Source organism: Temnothorax curvispinosus, unplaced genomic scaffold, assembly GCF_003070985.1.
Source record: "Temnothorax curvispinosus isolate PA1 unplaced genomic scaffold, ASM307098v1 QBEX01001109.1, whole genome shotgun sequence".
In the NCBI taxonomy this organism is placed as follows: domain Eukaryota; kingdom Metazoa; phylum Arthropoda; class Insecta; order Hymenoptera; family Formicidae; genus Temnothorax; species Temnothorax curvispinosus.
The window spans coordinates 1-20,952 of NW_020210889.1; the positions used below are offsets into that span (position 1 = coordinate 1).

Below are 20,952 nucleotides of genomic sequence, written 5' to 3' on the forward strand. Positions count from 1 at the left end.
ATTGACGTTTAGGCGAAGTGTTTTTTTTCCCTTTTTGATAGTGTAGTTTACATCCGAATTTTTCTCGGTGATTGTATAGAGTCCTATCCATAGGGAGTATAATTTCTTTGATCGTCATCTGCGATCTGCAACAGTTTCATCGTGTAAGAGAACCTTTTCTCCTACTTTAAATGCGGTACTTTTCGTCTTTTTGTCGTAATTATCTCTGGCTTTAATTTTCTCATTTTTTAAATGGTTCTTCGCGATTTGTTGTGTACCACGTAATTTTTTTTTCAATTCTTGCGCGTAGTCGTTGTACGTATAGGTAGGCTTTGGGGGTTGTGACAGTAGTTACAGTCGTAGCTGTCGTGATTCGTAATGTAATACCATGTGCGGTTCCGCGTATCGCGACTGTATGTCCAGCGTGCTGTGTTTAAGAGAGAGGAGTTTTAGTGGATGCAAGCCTCACATATCCCGGGTGGTCGGCCCCCGGTTGAATGCGCGAGGCATTTCCCCTCTTCCTACGGAAATAAAAAAAAAGTTACAGTCGTAATGTCGCTTGGTGTCCGTAGATTAACTCGATCATCGTAAATCCTACGAAATTATTTTCGAAGTTTTACATTTTAACCCTTTGACTGCTAACAGCGCCTATGGGCGACCTCACCCTGGCGAAAGTCTTCACTGTGTACTAACGAATTTTAATCAATAAATGTTACAGTCGGTAATGTAAATAGCGTACAAGTTTTAAACAAGTTTTATAAAAGATAACTTTCAGACGTCTTGAAGGCTTTTTAAGATGTCTCTTGGTAAAGTCTTAAAAACGTCTTGTTTTAAGGGACACACATGTTGTCTGGGGATCTAATTTTTGGTCTGTGAAACACTGATAGTACAACATCGAATAATAAAAATAAGACTTATCACGTAATAATTCAGAACGTTTAAAAAATCGTAAAAAATATCTGATAAATACTAATGTCATTATAGTCCAACAGTATTATCGAGATGTTTTCAAGTATGATTGAACACTTTTTCGTTACAAACTTCCTGAATTATGAGCCAATTTTAACTTGATTGAGCGTTTTCACGACCGAAATTGTGCCTTATTGTTTTCTTTTATCAATCTATATTATTCCACAGGTTCACCTAACTCGGCGTCTCAAAACCTCCTCACCACCCTACCGCGGGGTGGATCAACCCTCGCAACTGCGCAGGTGTATCGCACCGGCTCACCTTCTTATCAACATCTCCGAAAAGCCAGTCACGCCAGAAGGAAGGTCTGGCTCGCTTTACATCTTCCTCTTCGCACCTTTCCCTTTTCTTCATTTTCCGCGAATATCGGTTCGGAGACAATACATCATCCCCCCGCTCTTTTCGATCATCACCACCTCGCATCCTTCGAAAGGGCAATCGTTGGGTAGGACGATGCGATGGGCGAAGGCAAAAGCGACCGTCCCGGCAAAAGGTAACATTTCGCGCTGCTTCTTGCCACTCGATCGAAGTGTACACGTTACGCCGTTTAATTAATCCCTCAGCTCGGACGTGTAAAATAATTATTTACTCACTCGTATTGCTGTGCTTATTCCTGCAAAGAATTAAATCACCGAATTCGCGACGTAAAGACATTAGTCCGATTAAAACGTCAGTATTATGTCAAAAATAATAATATTGTACGCAATTATCCAAAATTTATTTTTCTCTTGTTTAAACAAATGGTTTATATATAAGGAACAACCGCCGATTAAAATAAACTTTTCGTAATGTTGAATGAAAAATAATGTTTTCACCACTTTCCCTTTCCGCATTTTTCTGTATTGAGATAATACATTAAGATCTTGATAGAAATGACTGTGGTGATTACTTTTAACATTCTTTCTTAAACCTTTTTCTTAAATTCTTACTTATTATTATTATTTTCATTAGTTTATTTGATTTTTCTCTTGTTTTTGAAGAATTTTCTTCTATAAGTAAGTAAGTAAAATGCAGTTACAGTAACATGCAGATAGACAAGAATAAAATACATTTTATAAATAGTAAACGTGTTGCGTCAATGTATAGCACATTTTACAATATGTAAGGCATTGTACGTGCTCTGTGTAATACATGGAATATCCACAATTAGATGGTCATAAGTAACAATCTATTAATCGACATTGAAGATTTATGGTCATCGATATCATATTAACTTAATTTAACCATTTTCGCGCGATACTTTTGAGAATCTTTTTCAATTTGATAAGTGGCAAGCACTTCGCAGGTGTGCTTTCAACTAAATGATCATCGCCGTTTAATCCCATTTACCCCGATATCGTTAGATCACGCCTAGACAATTTAATAGCTTAAACGAGATGGATGTCGTTTACTGCATTAATTTTACAAAGTAATGCGGTAAAAAGGTATTCCATCACAGTTATACGTGGCGATGCAGTATTTTGAGATTAGGGGATAAATATAGTATACAGATAATGATTAAAGTATCGTCAAATAAAATATTTAATTCGATCCGTTTGCGCATCTAATTAGCGCCTACTGATTTGTGAAGCGTGTGGCGATAAGAGAAGAGATAGGTGAGACTTTTGATGGCCACGGCCTGGATTCCTCCCAAGGAAAGCTCGCGTGCAAGCCACCGTAGGGTGCCTCTGTAAAATGCGTTCAGATTGAATCACGCACGAAGACCGTAGAATAACTGACCGGCCGGCGGGTCCGGCAGCACGTCGAATCGCATGTCGGCCAAGTGCGTGCGACCACGTGGCGCGGACATTAATTTAGCCGCGCATACAGATTTGTCGTGCGGAGAAAGTCGTGGTGGTAGGGTAGGATCCGTTAAAATCGGGGCCATTGGGTCGAGCAAAACGAAACCTCGGTATTACGAATCGACCAGGGAGCACGGTGAACGAGCGAGCTGCGAGGGAGAGAAAGAGAGGAAAGAAAAGAAAGAGAAAAAAAAAACAAAAACGATACAATTTGCCGAGCAAAACGGCGCCGAAACAAGCTTGTCAGATCCAAATTGTCGATTCGCTTTATCTAATTTCCTATGCGGAAGGGTGTAAAGCGGAGGGGAGGAAAAATCTCTACGTATAGCGTGCGATATAATTGCAAAAGTTTTTTTTCAGTCGCGAAGCAAAAAATATCTGGCAACGGTGGGATTCGAACCCACGCCTCCGAAGAGACTGGTGCCTTAAACCAGCGCCTTAGACCGCTCGGCCACGTTACCACGTTGAATGTAATATCTTTTTCGCGACGACATGTTGGGCGTCTTGTGCCGCTCCGGCACTCTGGGGTCCGGATAGCTGCGGGGGAGTGACAGGGACAATTAGAACATTTTTTTCCTTGATATAACACTTTAATAAAAGTCACTTTTAATCGAGTTTTACAATGGCTCTATTTATTCTAAACGCGAGACCGCGAGATCCGTTCCTATACTGTGCGTACTGCCTCTTTTGAACTTTCTTTCCTCTATTTTTATCGGCGGCTTTCCTTTTGTTGTTAGCTCGAAGTGGATCAAGGCTATCCGGCCTGATCAGCTTTTCGTAGAACATTAGATGTTGGACTACACTTATATAATTATGAATTCCACGAATACAATGTTCTCAACGACGGATACGAGGTGAAATGGGGGTACCATTTTAAATTCTGTTGCGGTCCTAGGCCTAAGATGGGCCCGGCAGTGCAACGAATGTATTAAGGAATCCCTTGATTAAATGGGCAAATACCGGATGGCACGCGTGTATTTAGAAATAGAAGTTCAAAAAGAATAGAATAAAAAAAAAATGAAAATAATAATAAGTGGATTGTTTTAGCTTACATATTAGCTTATATTTACCGTTTTATTATACGCATTACTATATGAATTATTTTACGCTTTATTATATACATTATTTTACATGTTATTTTACGCATTTATTATACATATATTTACACTTGACATTAATTAAATTTTTTTTTTAAACATGATTTATTTATATATTTTGCATGGAAACCATTATCCAAAACAAATAACGTATAATTTTCGACACAATTTTTCTTTTAAAATAGTTTATTTATTTAAGTTTATATTAATAACTATAAAGATTATATTAATCATCTCAATTCTCGATCATCTTTATCATGTCTTCTTTCAGAACACTATTATTAAAGAAGCGGGTTTTAGAATTTTATTGTACGATTTTGATCGTAATCCGAATTGCGACATTTCGGCGACATTTTGCGCATATCATGTTTATCTTCGACATAATTTCGCGAGGATTGACGTGCGCGCGAGCCATTAGGCCAGGATGAGATTTATTTTTCTAGCTCCGCGCATTTTGCAGATCGATTCGTCGCGTCTGGGAGAGCCGTTGTAACGGCATGTACGGTACCATCGTACCACTCTCTTCCTGTTCCTCGTCCTCCCTGTCCTCCTTGTCCTCCTCGCCGTTGCAAGCGGCCCGCCCTCCCATATCCTTAATTCGCGACTTCGGCTCTTCGTCATCTTCAGTAAGCTCAGGTTGTCCCTCCGCGTCATGTCGCGAATTGTCCTGTCCGCTCGGAATATCTGTCAAGCCGGTGGTCTAAATTAGCGAAGTTTTATATGAAAACTATAAAAAAGATACTTGACAAATTATTTTCTTTAAAAGCAAAACGAAAAGATAGAATATTATCTAAAAATCTGTAAATAAAATTTACTGTTAAACGGTGTCATTTTCCTACCGACTACAATTAGGCAAAGACCCTCCACTCGCCGCGTCGGCAAGGCGTCCTCGGATTCCGAGGTAGCGCACGGTAAGGGCAAGGGCAAAGGGCGTAAGAGCAAGACCAAGGAGAGATGGCCGTTTCTCGAGGAACTGACGGTCGACGAGTTGGCCCGTTATCGGAGGAAACGCGTGCAGGATCGACCGAAGGACAATCTGCAGTCTCATCCGGAATCGGAAGACCAGTGTTCCGGTTCTGAATATCAACGCGCGTTCGGTGCGAATGTTAAAGAGCTCTCTAAGGTATCCATAAAAAATGTACTTTACTCTCTCTTTCGAAAGGAATTTTTTCGTCATTTCTCGATTTCTTCAATTAATGAAATAAAACGTAGATAATTTTTAAATTATATTATAATTAATTAAAAGACAAAGTTTTTAGCAAAATAATGTGCACGGTATTATATTACTTTGTATTAGATAAAAGGTAAGTATACAAAAGAGATTTATTTGCGTTGTTGGAACTAAAAATTATATTTTATGAGAATTATCAGAATTATATTTTATACCAGAAATATTGACTTTCGAGTTTATGTAATTGTAATTCAAAATTTTTTTGCTCTTTGTGAGCAATAAGAAAAGCAGCCCTAATGAGTTGTGTGAATTTACTTTCTTTAATACTCTATATGCACTAGAAGATTATGTAATAATTTATATTTAAATATGTACTTTTATGGTAGGAAAATTTCTGGCCTGAGGATTATATACGCGTAGATGGAACTCCCGAAAATGCGCAATCTTCGTATTGCATGGATCTTAAAGAACACGAAGCTGAGATCGAGGATCCATCTGAAAAAAAGGAGAGTGATTCCGCCCAAGTGGTTCATGAAAACGAAGTAATGGAGACGGGAGTTCCGCAATTCGAAAGTTCATTCAGACGTCCATCGTTCAGAAGGTAAACCTTTACTTATTGCTTGATATAAATTATAGCATAATTATGAAATCGCGTACAATAAAAATAGATATTTTTGCAAATAGTAAGTAGGAAATATAACGATATATTGCTAATAGATAATATATTGGTATATTAATAATAGTAAATGATAATATAATTTTTAGTAAAACATAGATTGTAAAATTATAGAGCCAATGCTATAAAATACTCTTACATTACATCGCAGATTGATATCCAATTACAACTTAGCCATTCGTTTAGCAGAGTTCAGTTTATTTCACGAAAACTTCTTACCCGTCATAAATCGGCAAACTTATCGTATCGAACTATCCCGAAACACGCGAGTTTACGCAAATCGAAGAAGCATAAAACTGACTGTCATGCAACTAAATTGCCAACGGAATCGGCTTTTCGCTCTTTTATACTCTTTGTCGGATCTCCGTGACATTTAATAAAATACGGACATACAATTCAAAGTGTCGCAATTTATGATAAATGGCTACGTAATAAGTTACCTTTTGTTGAGATGTCAATCCAAGCAAATAATTAAATTTTCTATAATAATGCATAATACAAAAATAATCCTACTTAAAATAACATATTAAAATATAATTTTACATTGAGCAATCTAAATTTTTGAAGCAATTAATCGCGATAATTGAATATTAATATTATCAAAGAAGTTGAAGCAATTAAAAAAAATGGAAATCATTTCAAATTGTTATAATCGACGCATTTTAATCGTCTACTTGCTTAGTAGTTTAATCATCTATTAATTTAACAATCCATTGTTGTTGAATTGCGCAAAGGGGTACCAGCTTGAAGTGCGAGGGTGATTTTTATACCAATACGGAAACATATTCTGCGTATAGGCCTTATGAGGGCCAGCATCGTACTGAGCTTATACGTCGACCTACGTCCTTGAAAATGGAAGGCGATTTGGACACTATGACGGAGAAATGCGAGAAATTTATCGAGTGGCTCAACGTTAGCCGACCGGAACTCATGCGTGTACCCACTCACCTGAAGATGGAGGGTGAGCTGGAAACGGCGACGGAAAATCAGGACAACTACGTCCCGTTCGTGGGGGTACGAAGGCCGGAATTGTTGAGGCGAAGCACGAACTTAAGGCTCGAGGGAGATACCTACTTCGTGCCAGAATATACCGATGTGTTTAAAGACCACAGCGTGAAAGGTAATAGCATTAGATTTAATAACAAAAATAATGTATCAAATGGCATTAAATAAAAGAATGTCATTAAAAAGATACTTAAATTAAAAAAAAAGATTCTCTTTTATGGCTATGAGTTACAAAAATGTTATTAAAGTTTCTATTTAAAATATATTTAGCGAAATGTAGTTGCTCTGCTTAGAGTTATTCTTTTTCCCTATCGTCATTCCCTTTTCTTTGGAGTGCATATTACAGATAAACTGCAGCCACAAAAACCTCAGATACATTTAAAAGCTGGGGGAGACTTTTACCAAAACACAGAGAGCACCGAAAATTTCGTTCATCCTTGCGTTAAACAGGCACAAGAAATGGCTGAACGGGCTAAAGACAATAATGAAGAAGCCAGATGGATGAGAGGTCAAGAGGAGGAGGAGGAGGAGCGACGGAAGGATGAGGAGATGAAAATGTTAGTGTCAAAGTTAGAAGATCTAAATGGTCGGCCGCTGGAAATTCCCGAGTATCGTGACGCATACAAGGTACTTGCTAGATTTAAAAATTAATTTAATTAAAATCTATATTCAATTATGTTAATATAAGATATGCATAGAATACATAGAACTGTGATATAGAATTACATAGAGTACAATTTTTAGGATTATCCACGTGAACGACCGAAGATCGCGAAGCCGGATGTCGAGATAGGTCGCGCTGATGGCTCAAAGGTGACCTCGCCATCGCGCTCCAAGTTTTCCATAAAGATCGACCAGGATCCAGAGTATCAGTCCAAGTATCTCGAGTATCCCCGAGATCGTCCAATCTACCGTAAACCACCGGCGCTGCTGCGACCGACGGGAGTGTCTTCTTCCGGTCGTAGTAGCGTGTGCTTCGGCAAACCGACTCATCAGGAATGTCGTGCGTTTGAGTATGAGCCTACTAGCGAGGTGAGATCGCAGTATGTTCCCTATGGATACGTACCGAGGGTCGAAACGCTGAAGATGCCGGCTAATCTGCGGTTGGAGGGTAATCTTGAGCTTCAGCCGGAATACAGGAACGTTTATTGCGCAAGATACGATCGTCAAGGTTCCGATGAACTTAGAACTACTTACGGCAGGAGCGATCGCAGTCCAACAAAGAAAGAGCATTACTGGTCGAGCAGTGGCGGTCGGTGCGACAAAATGAACGTCGCGCAGGGACAGGACGCTTTTTGCGTATTAGACACGCGGATCCATGAAGATAATGTCATTGGGAAACCGCCGCCCGCTAGTAGAAGGTACATTTATCGGTATCTGAGAACGAGGAGAACGAATGTAAATTACGAGATTAATGTTAAACATCTTTTCTTCGGGAATTTAGAGACGTAAAAAGATCTCGTGGATCTAATATCTTGTTGAATTCGAAAACTTTCTACTTTGCTATTTACAAACTTTTAAAAAACTTTTTGCAATTGCGATTTTCAGAAGCTCCAAGTTGTCTCAAGCCGCAGCGGCGCCGAGACCGACGCAATTGGAACTGACGGATCGTGCGATTGTCACGAGAACGCGATCTCCCAGTCCAACGTATCGTCTGCACGTCTGCGATGTCGACAATGAACGGCGAGGATTCGGTCGACTCGGACAGTCTTCCGGAAGAGTACGCAGCCCTTCGACCGACCGTGTGATTCAGGACGACGTCGCGAGACCATATTCGCCGAGCTTCGGCAGAGCTAGGCAAGATCGTCGCGTTAACGATCAACCATTCGTAATTTTAGATAACGCCTCGAAGAGCGTATCAGGTAGAAGTAGCGAGCGCAGAAAACGTACCGACAGAAGCCTCGATGTTCCGGTACCGGTCTCTCGAGGAAGACCTAAAACGCCATCCAGATGGATGCCGCCATGGTACGACAATACGAATACGATCTAAAGTCTGATCGAGAATATGAAAAGATATATTCTATTAAATCATAAACGAAACTGCCGTCTGAAACTTTTACGTTAGGTGATGGACATAGAACTGACGGCAAATTTAACACTGCCTATATCTTTACGTATAAAATAACTGGAATTAACCAGCCAAATTTATTTTTAAGTACTTATGTATACTAGAGAGCTGAAGCTGCTACTAATCTTTAAACGTGATGAAATCAATCTTTGGAAGATATGTTTTTCTAATGCTAGATTCAGATATTTTGTTTTCATTATGAGAAACACAAACGATCTTATTACTAGAAAGACAGAACTCGGAATAGATCACATTTTGATCTAAATATGAGGTAAGAACGAGTAGATTTATATCCATATTATGTACAAAAAATTGTTAGAGACTCTTATCTGGTTTAATATGCCGAGCTAATTAATTGTTATAAACAGTAGATAATAAGTTACCTTATTACTGCCATTTGTTAATCTGTACGATCAAATAAATATAAATAGTATATAATAAGATATACCTTATTACTGCCATTTGTTAATCTGTACGATCAAACAAATATAAACAATACCCAGCTTCAAGTGGTCTTTTTTGAAGCATCGTCTTATTTCGTCGATATTAAAAACACGTTACACGTTGCACTGTTAAAGTCTATATATTAAAAATTATTAGGCCATTTGATACATTTGATGATTCACTGAGATTACTTTTTAGTTTTCTTATTTTATTCTCTCTTGCGTTACTGAAGAAATTTATTCTTGAAGACTGAAGAACGTTGTTTTCTGAAATATAATCATCTATGAGCAGTTAAATTGACACATTGATTCTATGCATATTATTTCTTTATGTGCTTATCGATATCTTTGCTGTATATTCTTTCATATATATTATGTTTTGTTATTCATGTTTGATAAACGAGTTCCTTTTCTTGATAGAAATTAATACGATTGGTGGTCGATAACTTCAACTCAAAATCAGATAAATGAAGATACGTCTCATACTTTCATATAATTGTCGATCTACACTACGAGATTTATTTCCTTCAGAGGATTATTACTGCAAGACAGAGACGTTACAAATATCAAGGAAAGGATCTGTTTGGACTGATCACTTTGTTCTTTACATTGTATTTGATACAGCTTACTTTCATTGTATGATCTTTATTTATACGATACATATTTTCAATTGAGATACATATTCGAATACACAGCCTCAGAACAGTCTATATCTTAGTTTTTTGTCTAGCTTCCTCATCAAATCATTTGACCTGGCTCATGCGTGAGCTGGTACGTAACACTGGCTAAATTCTTATCAGCTCTTAACTATAGTATGAGAAACACATGTCTTGACACATAAATAGTAGATAATAAGATACTTTATTACTGCCATTTGTTAATTTGTACGATCAAACAAATATAAAATTGTTAGAGACTCTTATCTGGTTTAATATGCCAAGCTAATTAATTGTTATAAACAGTAGATAATAAGTTACCTTATTACTGCCATTTGTTAATCTGTACGATCAAATAAATATATCCAGCTTTAAGTGGTCTTTTTTGAAGCATCGTCGTATTATTTCGTCGATATTAAAATCACATTACGCGTTGCACTATTAAAGTCCATATATATTAAAAATTATTAGGCTATTTATAGACATTGAATGATACGAAATCGTGGACGAATAAAAAAAAAGCGATTTCCATAATGCGGTAAGTCGATATTATAGTCGCGCTAATTGAGAAAGTTACAACTCGCTATAACTTTAATTAGATAATGCAATTCGGTTATCTCAACAAAGAATATCTTATGTATGTTTTAATTAATTGCAAACTGATATTGCTCGTCCGCAAATCATATATTTCGTCACCCCTTTTAATATATAGAATTTCATCGAGTTTAGTCTATTAATATCCGTTAAATTTAGTTTCCTACGTAATTATCCGGCATTGGAGAGGGAAGGGGGAATTTTCTCTCTGTGTAATACCATCGGTTCAATCGCGCAATTCAACATCGCGAATAAGAATTGATTGGTCCGAATCAACCAGTTGTGCATAATTGCATGCTGGTATACACTTTTTCTAAGATCCTTTCAATTTGACGCCTTTCTTTCGGGGCGAAGAAATCGCACGTTTCCTTTCCTCTCTTCTGATGAATAACTGCAGTATATTTGAGGAAGTAGACGTTTGATAATTCCGACTGAAAGCTCCTTTGCTGTGAGCAATTAACTTTACTGTTTGCCGTGCCGCGTAATAATAGTACGGAATCAAACTCTTTTTTTTTTATCCTTTTATATTTGACAATAACTTAGAGTTTCTCAACTGTGTAAATTATAAGGCTATGTATATGTATAGAACTTTCAGATTTATTGAATTATACAGTTCAACAAAAAATAACTCATCCTTTTCAGACGCAAGAAGGTAATCATTTCCTACCATTCCTTTTGTGCTTAATATCCCGGCCTTCAAAATGCTCCATTACGCCATGATTCAAAAAATTTGAAGTTAAAGTTGCGAAAAAGAAGCAAAAGAAGCCTTCGGCGAGGCGGCCGTCATCGGCGTTGGAGCTTAGTAAAGCCCCTTGCACAATAGGCGATAGCGATAGTGATAGCGACAGCGACAAAGTTGTCGATAAAGCTATACCTTGTTGCTGTCGCTATCGCTATCGCTATCGCCTATTGTGCAAGGGGCTTAAATTCCCCTCTCAACCGGAATTATTGCGCGCGTATAGCTACTTCAGCGCTTGTTGGTGGGGCGTCCGCCGAGTCGCGAGCATTTGAATTCCTTCGGTCGGGGTCATCATACTCATCATGTCCCAAAACTCAATTGCCTGTGTTGCCTGTCGTCAAGTCTCGCATTTATTCGCATTGTCGTGACGTTATTCACGATCTGTCGATCTGTCGATCGGTTCTGTTACGTGACGCGTCCAGTGAGCTGATCTTTGATTTCTTTGAACGATCCGAAGACGCGATGGCAGGGAAATCACCGATTAAATCACCGAGAGGTCATAAAATGCCCGAGCAGATACCGGCCGGAGAGATTTTCAGGGACATGGCGATGGGTCAGTGGATCCTCGGCAAGTCGATCGGCGTCGGCCGTTTCGCGGAGATTTACTCTGGTACGTGAAACGAATCCCGTTGCCCGTTGCTATTATATTGCGTGACATATTGTGCCCCCGCGTTGTAAATACAAACGGCAAAATATTCGAAAACAGGTCTATTATAGACATTTAGATAGTCGTTACGCAAAGAAGAATTATAAATATTGTTTTTTGCAAGTTTTATATGCACAGTTATCTGCATAAGACACGTAAAGACTTCCTAATTATGTCTTACATAACTATATCCAGCTATATTGTATTTTTTTTACAAGATATATCTCTTAAAAATATGTTCCTCAACACTGTGCGGTGTCTGTGCAGTGTTAAATATTTTAGTTATTGTACTACGTAATTAATTGATTATTGATTAATTGCAGCTGCACCATATTCTGAAAAAATTCCTAAAGATTATCCTAATGTTATAAAAATTGTAAGCATTATCTCCTTATTCTTGATACTTTTTCCCCAGTTTTCATCCTAACTTTGCTTTTTCTTAAAATTTGTTTTAGGAACCAAAAGGAAATAGCTCGTTATTTAAGGAAATGCATTTTTATATGAGACAATGTAAGCCAGATGAAAGTAAGTCTACAAGTAAAATTTATTTTTAACATTCTATTACATGATTAATTTCTTTTAAAATTGCAGTCTACGGATAACATTATCCAATTGCATAAAAAAATATTTTAGAGATAAACATATAGTGTCTTTTTAGTTGTTAGCTGGCAGGAAAAAAAGGATCTTGCTGCGCTCGGAATCCCTAGATATGTTGCTTCTGGAAGTCATGAATATAAAAATAAAGAATATCGATTTTTAGTAATAGATCGATACGGAAAAGATCTATGGAAAATATTTGAGGAAAATAACAAACAGTTTCCAGAACATGTAGTGTATAAACTAGCTTTGCAAATAGTAAGACAATTGTAAAAAAAATATTTGTAGTAAATAACTGCTTGAAGAAAAGATAATTTATGTGTTATTCTAATAAATTTTTAGATAGATATATTGGAATATATTCATCACAAGAACTATGTACATGGCAATATCAAAGGTGAAAAATTGCTACTGGATCTGCATTCCTATGATCAAGTCTATTTAATTGACTTTGGTTTAGTTTCTCGTTGGACATCGAGCACTGAATTTAAAGTTGACCCAACAAAATCACATTACGGTACTTTACAATACACAAGCAGAGATGCTCATATGGGAGGTAAGAATTAGAAATTTCAATAAAATTTAGCAATTCTGATACTTAACGCAATTTATCAATTTCTTTTGAATATAAATTATAAAAATTATTATTATACTTTAGATGTTTTTTTTGCTTTTTTTTAGTGCCAACACGTCGTGGAGATATTGAAATTGTGAGTTATAACATAATTATGTGGTTATGTGGTTCGCTACCATGGGAAAAGTTACTTGAACCAGTTGCCGTTCAAATACAAAAAGAAAAAGCTTTCAATAATATAGACAGTTTCCTGGCCAAGTGTTTTCATGGATCTGTTCCACAAGCTGTACATAAATTTATGACTTTACTAGCCAGTATAAAATTTAATGAAACACCGTCTTATGAAAAATTTAAAGAAATATTAATAGCTGGCATAAAGAAACTGAATCATAAACCGGATGGGAAATTAAAATTGTACAACATTAGCGTGGCAACTCAACAAGCTACCTCTAAATATACTCCACAAAAAATTAAAAAACCCATAAATGAAATCAGAAAGAGTCCTTGTACGAAATATTTAGATGTTTCAAGTGCAAACATTTCTATGGCGAACTCAAGAAAAAGTACTATGGGTGTTGTAATTGACAAAAAACGTTGTAATAAAAAGGATATTGAGAAAGCATTAGATGATATGGATTCTGATGATGAATATGATGTACAAATTCTTAAAAAAGCGAAAAAAGAATCTACTGAAAAAGCGAGTAAGATAACGAAGAATACAGCTTCATCACGTCGAAAAAATATTTTAATCAAAGATGACTCTGAAGATGATTCTGAAGATGATTTAACATAGAGGTAATTTAATCTATTTGAAAAAGGAGTGCGTCACTTTTAATTTAATTTTCAGACTTTTTTGTTATTAAAATACTTATTTCTACCATTGTAGCCGTCACCAAAACGTCCAAATAAAACACAACGGAAAAAGCCGGTTACAAAATAGAACCTGCAAGACGAGCATGGAAAATCGTCTATCTTCCTCATCCTGATCTTTGTATTTTTCTTTCATATGAACTACTTAATTGATACGAAACGGAGAATTATCGTGGAAGCCACAATAGTGTTCCAGCAAGTATGTACTCCACGTATGTACGTATAATTTTCAAAGGTATAAACAAAAGAAATATTCGTATTTGCCTTTTTTAAAATGTTTCTTTATTTTTATGAAATAATTACCATTTAATATACATATATGTACACATATAACGATATCGCTATCTGTACTTGACGTTCGCGTTAGTCGAACTCGGTTCTGAAGAGATAAAAGAGCCGTTTTTTATGTCATTTTTTCGGACGACCTTATTACGAAGTACGCGCGTCGCTGCGAGAAACACGATTTCCTCCCACGATTCTTGCGAGATTCAACATTAGCAGACGCTCGTAACTCGTAATTATACAAACGGAGAACACGCTCACGCGTTGTATCTGCGTGCGTGCGTGTGTATTTCGCATTCGTGCACGCGTTTACCACGCTTTCGAAGGGCGCCGACCGGGCAATCGCAATTTCTGCCGAATATATTACACGTACGTATGTACGTCGTGGAAGGCAGCCGCGCGCTATTCTCTATCTCGGCAGCGTAGCCGACGGCGTCGTATAAACATTTAGTTTTCACGCTTGAAAAAACAGAATCTAATGTCGTTGTTTAATCGCAGACGTGACTTAACTTTCTACGTTGTCGTCAGCGTCCCGATGCGAATTTGAAGTACACAATCTCCTACACATATTTTTATGACACATATCCTTTTGCTTTATCTCTCTCTCTTCCGGACACTAAACGTTATTTGCGGTATATTAAAGATAGCTGGCATTGGATAACCATTTTGGTACATATCGTCGATCAGACACTATAACTAAATAATTCTAAAATGAATTTAATATTTTACAACAGAAGATTTTAATTAAATATGAATTAATATATATATTTGTTGTATAAATAACAAAAAAGTACTCATCATTAATTCGATCACGATTAGAATAAAAAATAGTATACAAATGATGGTATATACAACAAAATGATTTATATGACATTTTAATGTCTGAAATAATTTTATGTTTGACGCACAATGAATAGAAATAATAATATAGTAAGAGTAATTAATTATAAATAAATTACAGGAAGTTCTGGAACATAATAAATTAGAAATAATTGAAATTGTTATATAAAATGTATATTTAATATAAAAAAAAAATATATATATATATATGTATATGCTATTTTATTACAAAGACAAATTATTTCTAAGAATCAAATGTCTTTAATATTTAAATTATATAAAAGTATAAAATATTTTATACTTTTATTACATTCAAATGTTAAATTTAAATTATACTTTTGTATAATTAAAATAAAATATTACAATATAAATTATTAAATTATTCGCAATGATCAAAGATGCCTCTTTGCACGAAAAAAACCTTCGACATTGTTTATCTGTATGTGCAGATTAGATTGAAATTTGAATCGTAGGAGATATTCCGTCGAGGAAATGCAATATTTCACTGCAATTTATATTTCCACTCTATTTGAACTCTTAAATTCCATAAAGGCACTTCATGCTGACTCGGAAGGAGTTCGAAACATCGCGATATTTTAAAGCGACGACGCTTTCAGCGAGAAATTCGGCGGAAGGCCAGTCGGTATGGCATAGAAGTGTGGTTGAGATAATTAGTTATTCGGTATTGTGAGTTACGGAGACGCATATTGTCCTAGTAACTTACCTGGAGTGTTTACTAAGGTTTCTCCATTTATAGACTGGTGAAACAAATCATTAAACAAAATTTTATACCCTCTCCTTCTGCCTTCACACGTTGGCCACGTTGCATCAACAGTTTTCTGTCTACTTTCAGCTTGCCGAGTTCATCCTCCAGATTACTCGATTTCAGAATATATTGAACACTTACAGCGGTGTGACTTAATAAACTCGATTCAAAACCCGACGAGGTTGAGATAATTAGTTCAAACGTGGACGCAGTAGTTCTCGTCGACAATTTGAGCCTATCGATCGGATCGATCCCTCCGTGCTTCGTTTCCGTTATGCATTTACCGAATTTGTTTCTGCTTCAAATCGAATACCATGAATATCCGAATGCATGGCTCTTTAAACGTGTCAAAATGCTGCCGAAGTCCTTTCGTGCATAAATGTTGCTGCAATATTTGCAAAGTTACATTAACGCATCGTCAATCATGAGATATATCCAGGCGCAAAATAATTCGTGAAAAAACCGAGATATAAAAGCGAAATTTACATTTTTTAATAACAATTTACTGATATTTTTAACAATTTAACAAAACATTCACGACGAAGAGTAATTTAGACAGGCATATAAGTAGTGTCTATAACGAAAAACGCTATGATTACTCGTGCGACTATTAATTGTGTCGCAAAATTCACACGATTCACACAGTTGAAAATTCACACGATTCCAAGCAACGCCATACGGAGAGATGTCCATATCGAAGGTAAAGCCGTCGCTCGTTATTGTAGGAAAATGGGTAGATATGATGCAGCGTTTTGTATAAATGTATATATCCCCTTTTAATAATATCTTCGTTTTACAATAAGTAATCAGGGCGCGTACAACCACAGAATAAGAGAGAGCTAGAAGGGATTCTTTTGATAGGGCAAAAATTATGTAAGATATAGATAGCACTATAGATGGCACAGGAGTGCCGCCTTTATATCATTTCCAACAGTTATTTATTTATAGTTATTAACAAATATAACTGAAAAATATAACAGTTTGTGTCAGTATTATAAGGTGACCTCCATGTACACAATTACCTAAAATTGTTTTAAACATATTATTATCGAAATAAATGAAAAAAATTAATAAGATCAGCAAACACGATTTTGCTATCTATTTATTCTTTCAAGTTCAACGATAGTTCGAAAATTCTGCTCTGATGTTCATAATTTTAAATTCAAGGCACAAAAAATATCTCGTAGCCAGTTAAATTTTATCCGGGATAGATTACGTTACGATAAAGCATTTACAACTACAGGCACATCACAGGCACATCGTGTGTAGGCCACTTCTCGTTCGCGTACGCGGCAGCACTTTTTTTCATTTGTAATCCGATAAAAGGAAACTCGCGCGCAGTCTCACCGCGAAATCGAATGAAACGGATGATCAATCTCCTTTGTCCGTTGCGATCACCAATGCAAACAGCAAGGATGCGTATAAAGTGTCGACAAGCGCGCACACAGTCGCCGTATGATGCGCACACCTTGAATGGATCACACATGCACGTGAGTTAATTAATTCCGCTTTTAATCCGACGCTCGCCTTGTACATAGCAGGTCGCTAAACGTCGAGCGCAGTCTTTTTACGCTCTTTTTGTCTCGCATACAAACGCGCCGGACACGCACGTGCGCGGTAGCGTGTCGCACGTTCGATTGGAATGCGCTACCTGTTTCCGAGTTGTCTTGACAAAACGACGGTTGGAATGGCGATCATGAGACTTTCAATAAGTTCTTTGATGAATTTATTTTGTTTTATATTTTCTTATATTTTTCCCTTCGTACTGAGATAGTTTTGCCGATTCCGTTGTTATAGTATATATTATCAATTAACATTAAAATAACATGCTGTTAAAAAGAAATTTTCTATTACAATATAGCAGTTTTTTATCTCTTCGTTATTCGTCTAAGTGAGAGTGAATTTCTTTATCTTGATCATGTGCTTTAAGCTTCTCGGATGGTATCTTTTGTAACGTAATCTATATAGACACAGTTTTTTTCATGTTCTGTGGATTTTCATAATTAAATTGAGTAATATTTTATTTTCTTTTTAGATTCTTTGTCTTTTTTTAGCTCATTATCATTTTTCTAAATCTAAATACATAAGCACATAGACATTTGTTTTGTATTTTTAGAACAAATATTGCAGTTTTAAAAAGTAAATTTATATGCTGATTTGAAAAATACCATTGTACGCCTACGTCTCGTTTATTGTGTATTAAAATATGGGTAATTTTAAAAAATATTTTAAAGATAATGTAATAAACAAGAGATACTTTAAGATTCTGAATTTTAAAATTAATCAAAAATAGTTATTACATTATAAAAAATTGCGGTGTCGTTTTACATCTCGATACAAGAGTACTGGTATTTAAATAATTCTTATAATTCCGGCGAATTTTACGAGGCACGGTGAGATGTCGGTTTAGTCGACTGGTTACTCCACTGCGAGAATTAGGTAACTTCCGCAGATGAAACGTTCACAATGAGATGACAATTCACCCACTTCTTTGCCTTATATATCTGGATATTTTATAAGCTCCTAAGTTCATACAAGTTATTCATTTTTTTTTTACATAAAATAAAGAGAAGTAATATTTAAAGTTACATTAATTTTGTTTTAATTAATTGAAAAAGATAATTTGAAAAAGATGTGCTGTATATACTTTTATTACACTCCCGGTCATGCAAAGTTTTGCTCATCGTGTATTGTAAGAATAAGCGGTCTATTTATTATGGCTTTACGCTGTTCGAAAACACGACACCCGTCCATATGTAGTTATCGATGGTCTATTCTGTTCGGCATATAAAGATCCGTTACATCAAATAACCTTCTGTAAATTAATACTCGGGTATCCGAAACGACTTAAATATTAAAAATTTGTATGTTAATTCGCGAATTGTTTTGTGTCCTTCAAGATCTCCATCCTTGGTGTCGGTGTCAAAGGATCGAGAGCTCTAATTGTAAGAGGAGGTCCAGACGATGAAAGTGCTAATGGCAGAAGTGATGTTGGGCAGGACGACGAGCACAACGATAAAGTTGCGCTTCAATGACGCGGCTGTTTTAATTACTTTAGGATGGAATTTCACGAGTAGCGGTTTCGACGATATATTCGGTGGCATGGCGGTAAGTGAACCATTGGATTATCGTCGGCATTCATTGAATTAACGGTCAATTAACGTTTACAAGTTGCACGCTGAATTAAGATTCTTCCCTCGTCTCTTTGTTTACCCTATGCGCACATAATATATTCAAAATCTAATTCTTGTTGATCAGTCTGGTAATGTTTTCTCTTTAACAAGACCGTTCTCATATTCAATTTTTATGTAGCAATAAATCCTTTTACGTTTTATCATTTAAAATGTTTGTTTAAGATTTTATCGCATTTATTTATATTTATAAATAAATAGATGTAAAAGCTATACGTGCGCGTGATTTAACTTTTCCATAATTTATCATGTAGGGATAAAATTTTTGCATATTTTAATTAATCATTTATCGTAACAAACTGTGCTGTGTTTTCGCGAATTGAAATACGAATTTCAACTTTGATCGTATATTTCAAAAATGTGCACGGTATCGTTCAGAATTTATCGTTATCATGTGTATAACATTGTCATAAACTTCTATTTTTCTTTTTATTTATCTGCAAAGGAAATATTTACCTCTTAGATGTATTTTTTATTTATTCAAAAGGGAATACTCCCCAAACGTAATATTTTTAAACATATCTTTAAATACCGTTAGAGTATATTAAATATTTTATACAAATTGTCAGATTTGTGCGTTATTGTGCACGAGACACACGCAGGCTTCTCGAATATATTTACGTGTGATGGAAAATGTTATAGGTAATAAAATCTACGGCAACAAGTAGGATGTTCCATTACCATATTCAGAATATAATTATGACTGGAACGAATCCTCGCATAATTCCGGTTAACTTCATTATCGAAAGTTTCGCGCTTGTGCAGATGTTACATTTTCATAATTATAACCACTAGCAGCCGTTTATATAGATAATATCACAATGCATATCGTGATATAAATATTAATCAATATTTTTTATGTTATCTGTGGATTTGTGGCGATTGAAAGAGTACCATTCAGCGAATCGTGTGTTTTTTGCGGCAAAGACGATAAAAAGTACTTCTCGTGAATTTAAGTAATTCGCAATGTGTGTAACTTTATAATCTTTACATTCTTGTCAATAATTAACGTCTCAATCTGTTTCTTTATACAGAGATTGCTCCTTTATATTTTATATTGGGATCGCTTACTCTCTGAAGTAAGAAACATTTTTTTTAACAATAAGTTATTATACGCCGCGGCTATTTTTTCGGATATTGTTAGTGAATGGCAAATGAAAGTAACCGGAGAAGAAAGAGATGTACTTATCACATTCTTTTCATCTCGTTTTGGCAATTTCTTTCCACATTATTGATGGGAGCTTTCCAGCAAGCGACACAAGTCGACACAAATGTAGCTTTATTTCTCTTTTTTTGGCAATAAGTAACAAAGATAAAACGATACTTGTGTCGCTTGCTGGAAAGCTTAACAAGCTTAATCTGATATTCCATTTCCATTTCAAGCGGTATCTAAATATTTCTGAAAAGAAACAAGCAGCTTACGTATAATCTAGCTTGCTTAAATGCCCAAGTAAATGAGGTAATAAATAAATAATGAACAAGCGTAGGAAAACTATATAAGTGCAATTAATTAATATAACGTAATATTGAAATAAATTATATGTGAGAGCTCTCCTTTGTTAAATAATACAGATTTGGGATAGATGTGCAATAAATAGGTGCATTAATAAATTATCGTATAATAATTATCTTCTATGATTTCCCTACAGATTATTTGAATAATTAAAAGTTTGAATAGTTAAAACGGCACATGATTTGCGCTGTTTATTAACTCGAGTGGACTTGATTAGTTTTTTAAATTATTCCCTGATATATTGGCGCTTTTTAACTAATGCTTTTTTTATAAGAGAGAGAAATAAAAAACTGCTATGTATGTTAAAATATGTATATGTGTTCAATCATTATTTTTATTAATACGTAATTTTTTACATATTAATAACATGTAAATTAATACTTTGTGCACAATAAATAACAATTTCTTTTCCAATAAAACACGTATAACATTTTCGAGACTAATAACATAAATATAAAAAAAAACCTCTCTCAGAGCAAAGCAATAACTACGATA

General features: G+C 35.7%; 3 protein-coding genes and 1 non-coding gene across 6 annotated transcripts in view; 3 read left to right on the forward strand and 1 right to left on the reverse strand.

Annotated features, from left to right (window-relative positions):
• Positions 1-19: 19 nt before the first annotated feature.
• Positions 20-10,139, forward strand: LOC112460067. Of its 2 annotated transcripts, none has more exons than XM_025024519.1 (7): positions 20-1,441; positions 4,679-4,949; positions 5,384-5,598; positions 6,408-6,793; positions 7,025-7,305; positions 7,423-8,039; positions 8,227-10,139. In XM_025024519.1, the coding sequence occupies exons 1-7, from the start codon at positions 1,407-1,409 to the stop codon at positions 8,666-8,668; spliced, it is 2,247 nt and encodes a 748-aa protein (XP_024880287.1). In that variant the 5' UTR covers positions 20-1,406; the 3' UTR covers positions 8,669-10,139. The 2 variants fall into 2 exon arrangements, with proteins under 2 accessions (XP_024880287.1, XP_024880295.1); XM_025024527.1 differs by having other exon boundaries at positions 6,471-6,793.
• On the reverse strand, positions 3,109-3,190 carry Trnal-aag. The gene has a single exon. It is a non-coding gene; the product is annotated as a tRNA-Leu (tRNA).
• A 1,330-nt stretch (positions 10,140-11,469) lies between the features above and the next one.
• On the forward strand, positions 11,470-14,094 carry LOC112460078 (serine/threonine-protein kinase VRK1-like). Of its 2 annotated transcripts, XM_025024550.1 has the most exons (7): positions 11,470-11,788; positions 12,148-12,200; positions 12,280-12,349; positions 12,483-12,679; positions 12,764-12,977; positions 13,103-13,790; positions 13,882-14,094. In XM_025024550.1, the coding sequence occupies exons 1-6, from the start codon at positions 11,641-11,643 to the stop codon at positions 13,786-13,788; spliced, it is 1,368 nt and encodes a 455-aa protein (XP_024880318.1). In that variant the 5' UTR covers positions 11,470-11,640; the 3' UTR covers positions 13,789-13,790; positions 13,882-14,094. The 2 variants fall into 2 exon arrangements, with proteins under 2 accessions (XP_024880318.1, XP_024880326.1); XM_025024558.1 differs by lacking the exon at positions 12,148-12,200 and having other exon boundaries at positions 11,732-11,788.
• Positions 14,095-17,026: 2,932 nt separating this feature from the next.
• LOC112460074 (diuretic hormone 44) overlaps positions 17,027-20,952 on the forward strand; it is a 28,570-nt gene continuing 24,644 nt past the window's right edge. The window contains exons 1-2 of the mRNA XM_025024539.1: positions 17,027-17,243; positions 18,654-18,861. Of these exons, the coding sequence (XP_024880307.1) occupies positions 18,718-18,861 (144 nt within the window). The 5' untranslated portion in view covers positions 17,027-17,243; positions 18,654-18,717. The remainder of the gene's footprint in view (positions 17,244-18,653; positions 18,862-20,952) is intronic.

Bases quoted from the DNA above. Each gene is read 5' to 3' on its own strand.
- LOC112460067 (XM_025024519.1), top strand. From the start codon at position 1,407: ATGGGCGAAGGCAAAAGCGACCGTCCCGGCAAAAG. The intron at 1,442-4,678 runs GTAACATTTCGC...GACTACAATTAG, and splicing joins AGCGACCGTCCCGGCAAAAG to GCAAAGACCCTCCACTCGCC. The intron at 8,040-8,226 runs GTACATTTATCG...TGCGATTTTCAG, and splicing joins CCGCCGCCCGCTAGTAGAAG to AAGCTCCAAGTTGTCTCAAG.
- LOC112460078 (XM_025024550.1), top strand. From the start codon at position 11,641: ATGGCAGGGAAATCACCGATTAAATCACCGAGAGGTCATAAAATGCCC. The intron at 11,789-12,147 runs GTACGTGAAACG...GATTAATTGCAG, and splicing joins TTTCGCGGAGATTTACTCTG to CTGCACCATATTCTGAAAAA. The intron at 12,978-13,102 runs GTAAGAATTAGA...GCTTTTTTTTAG, and splicing joins CAGAGATGCTCATATGGGAG to TGCCAACACGTCGTGGAGAT.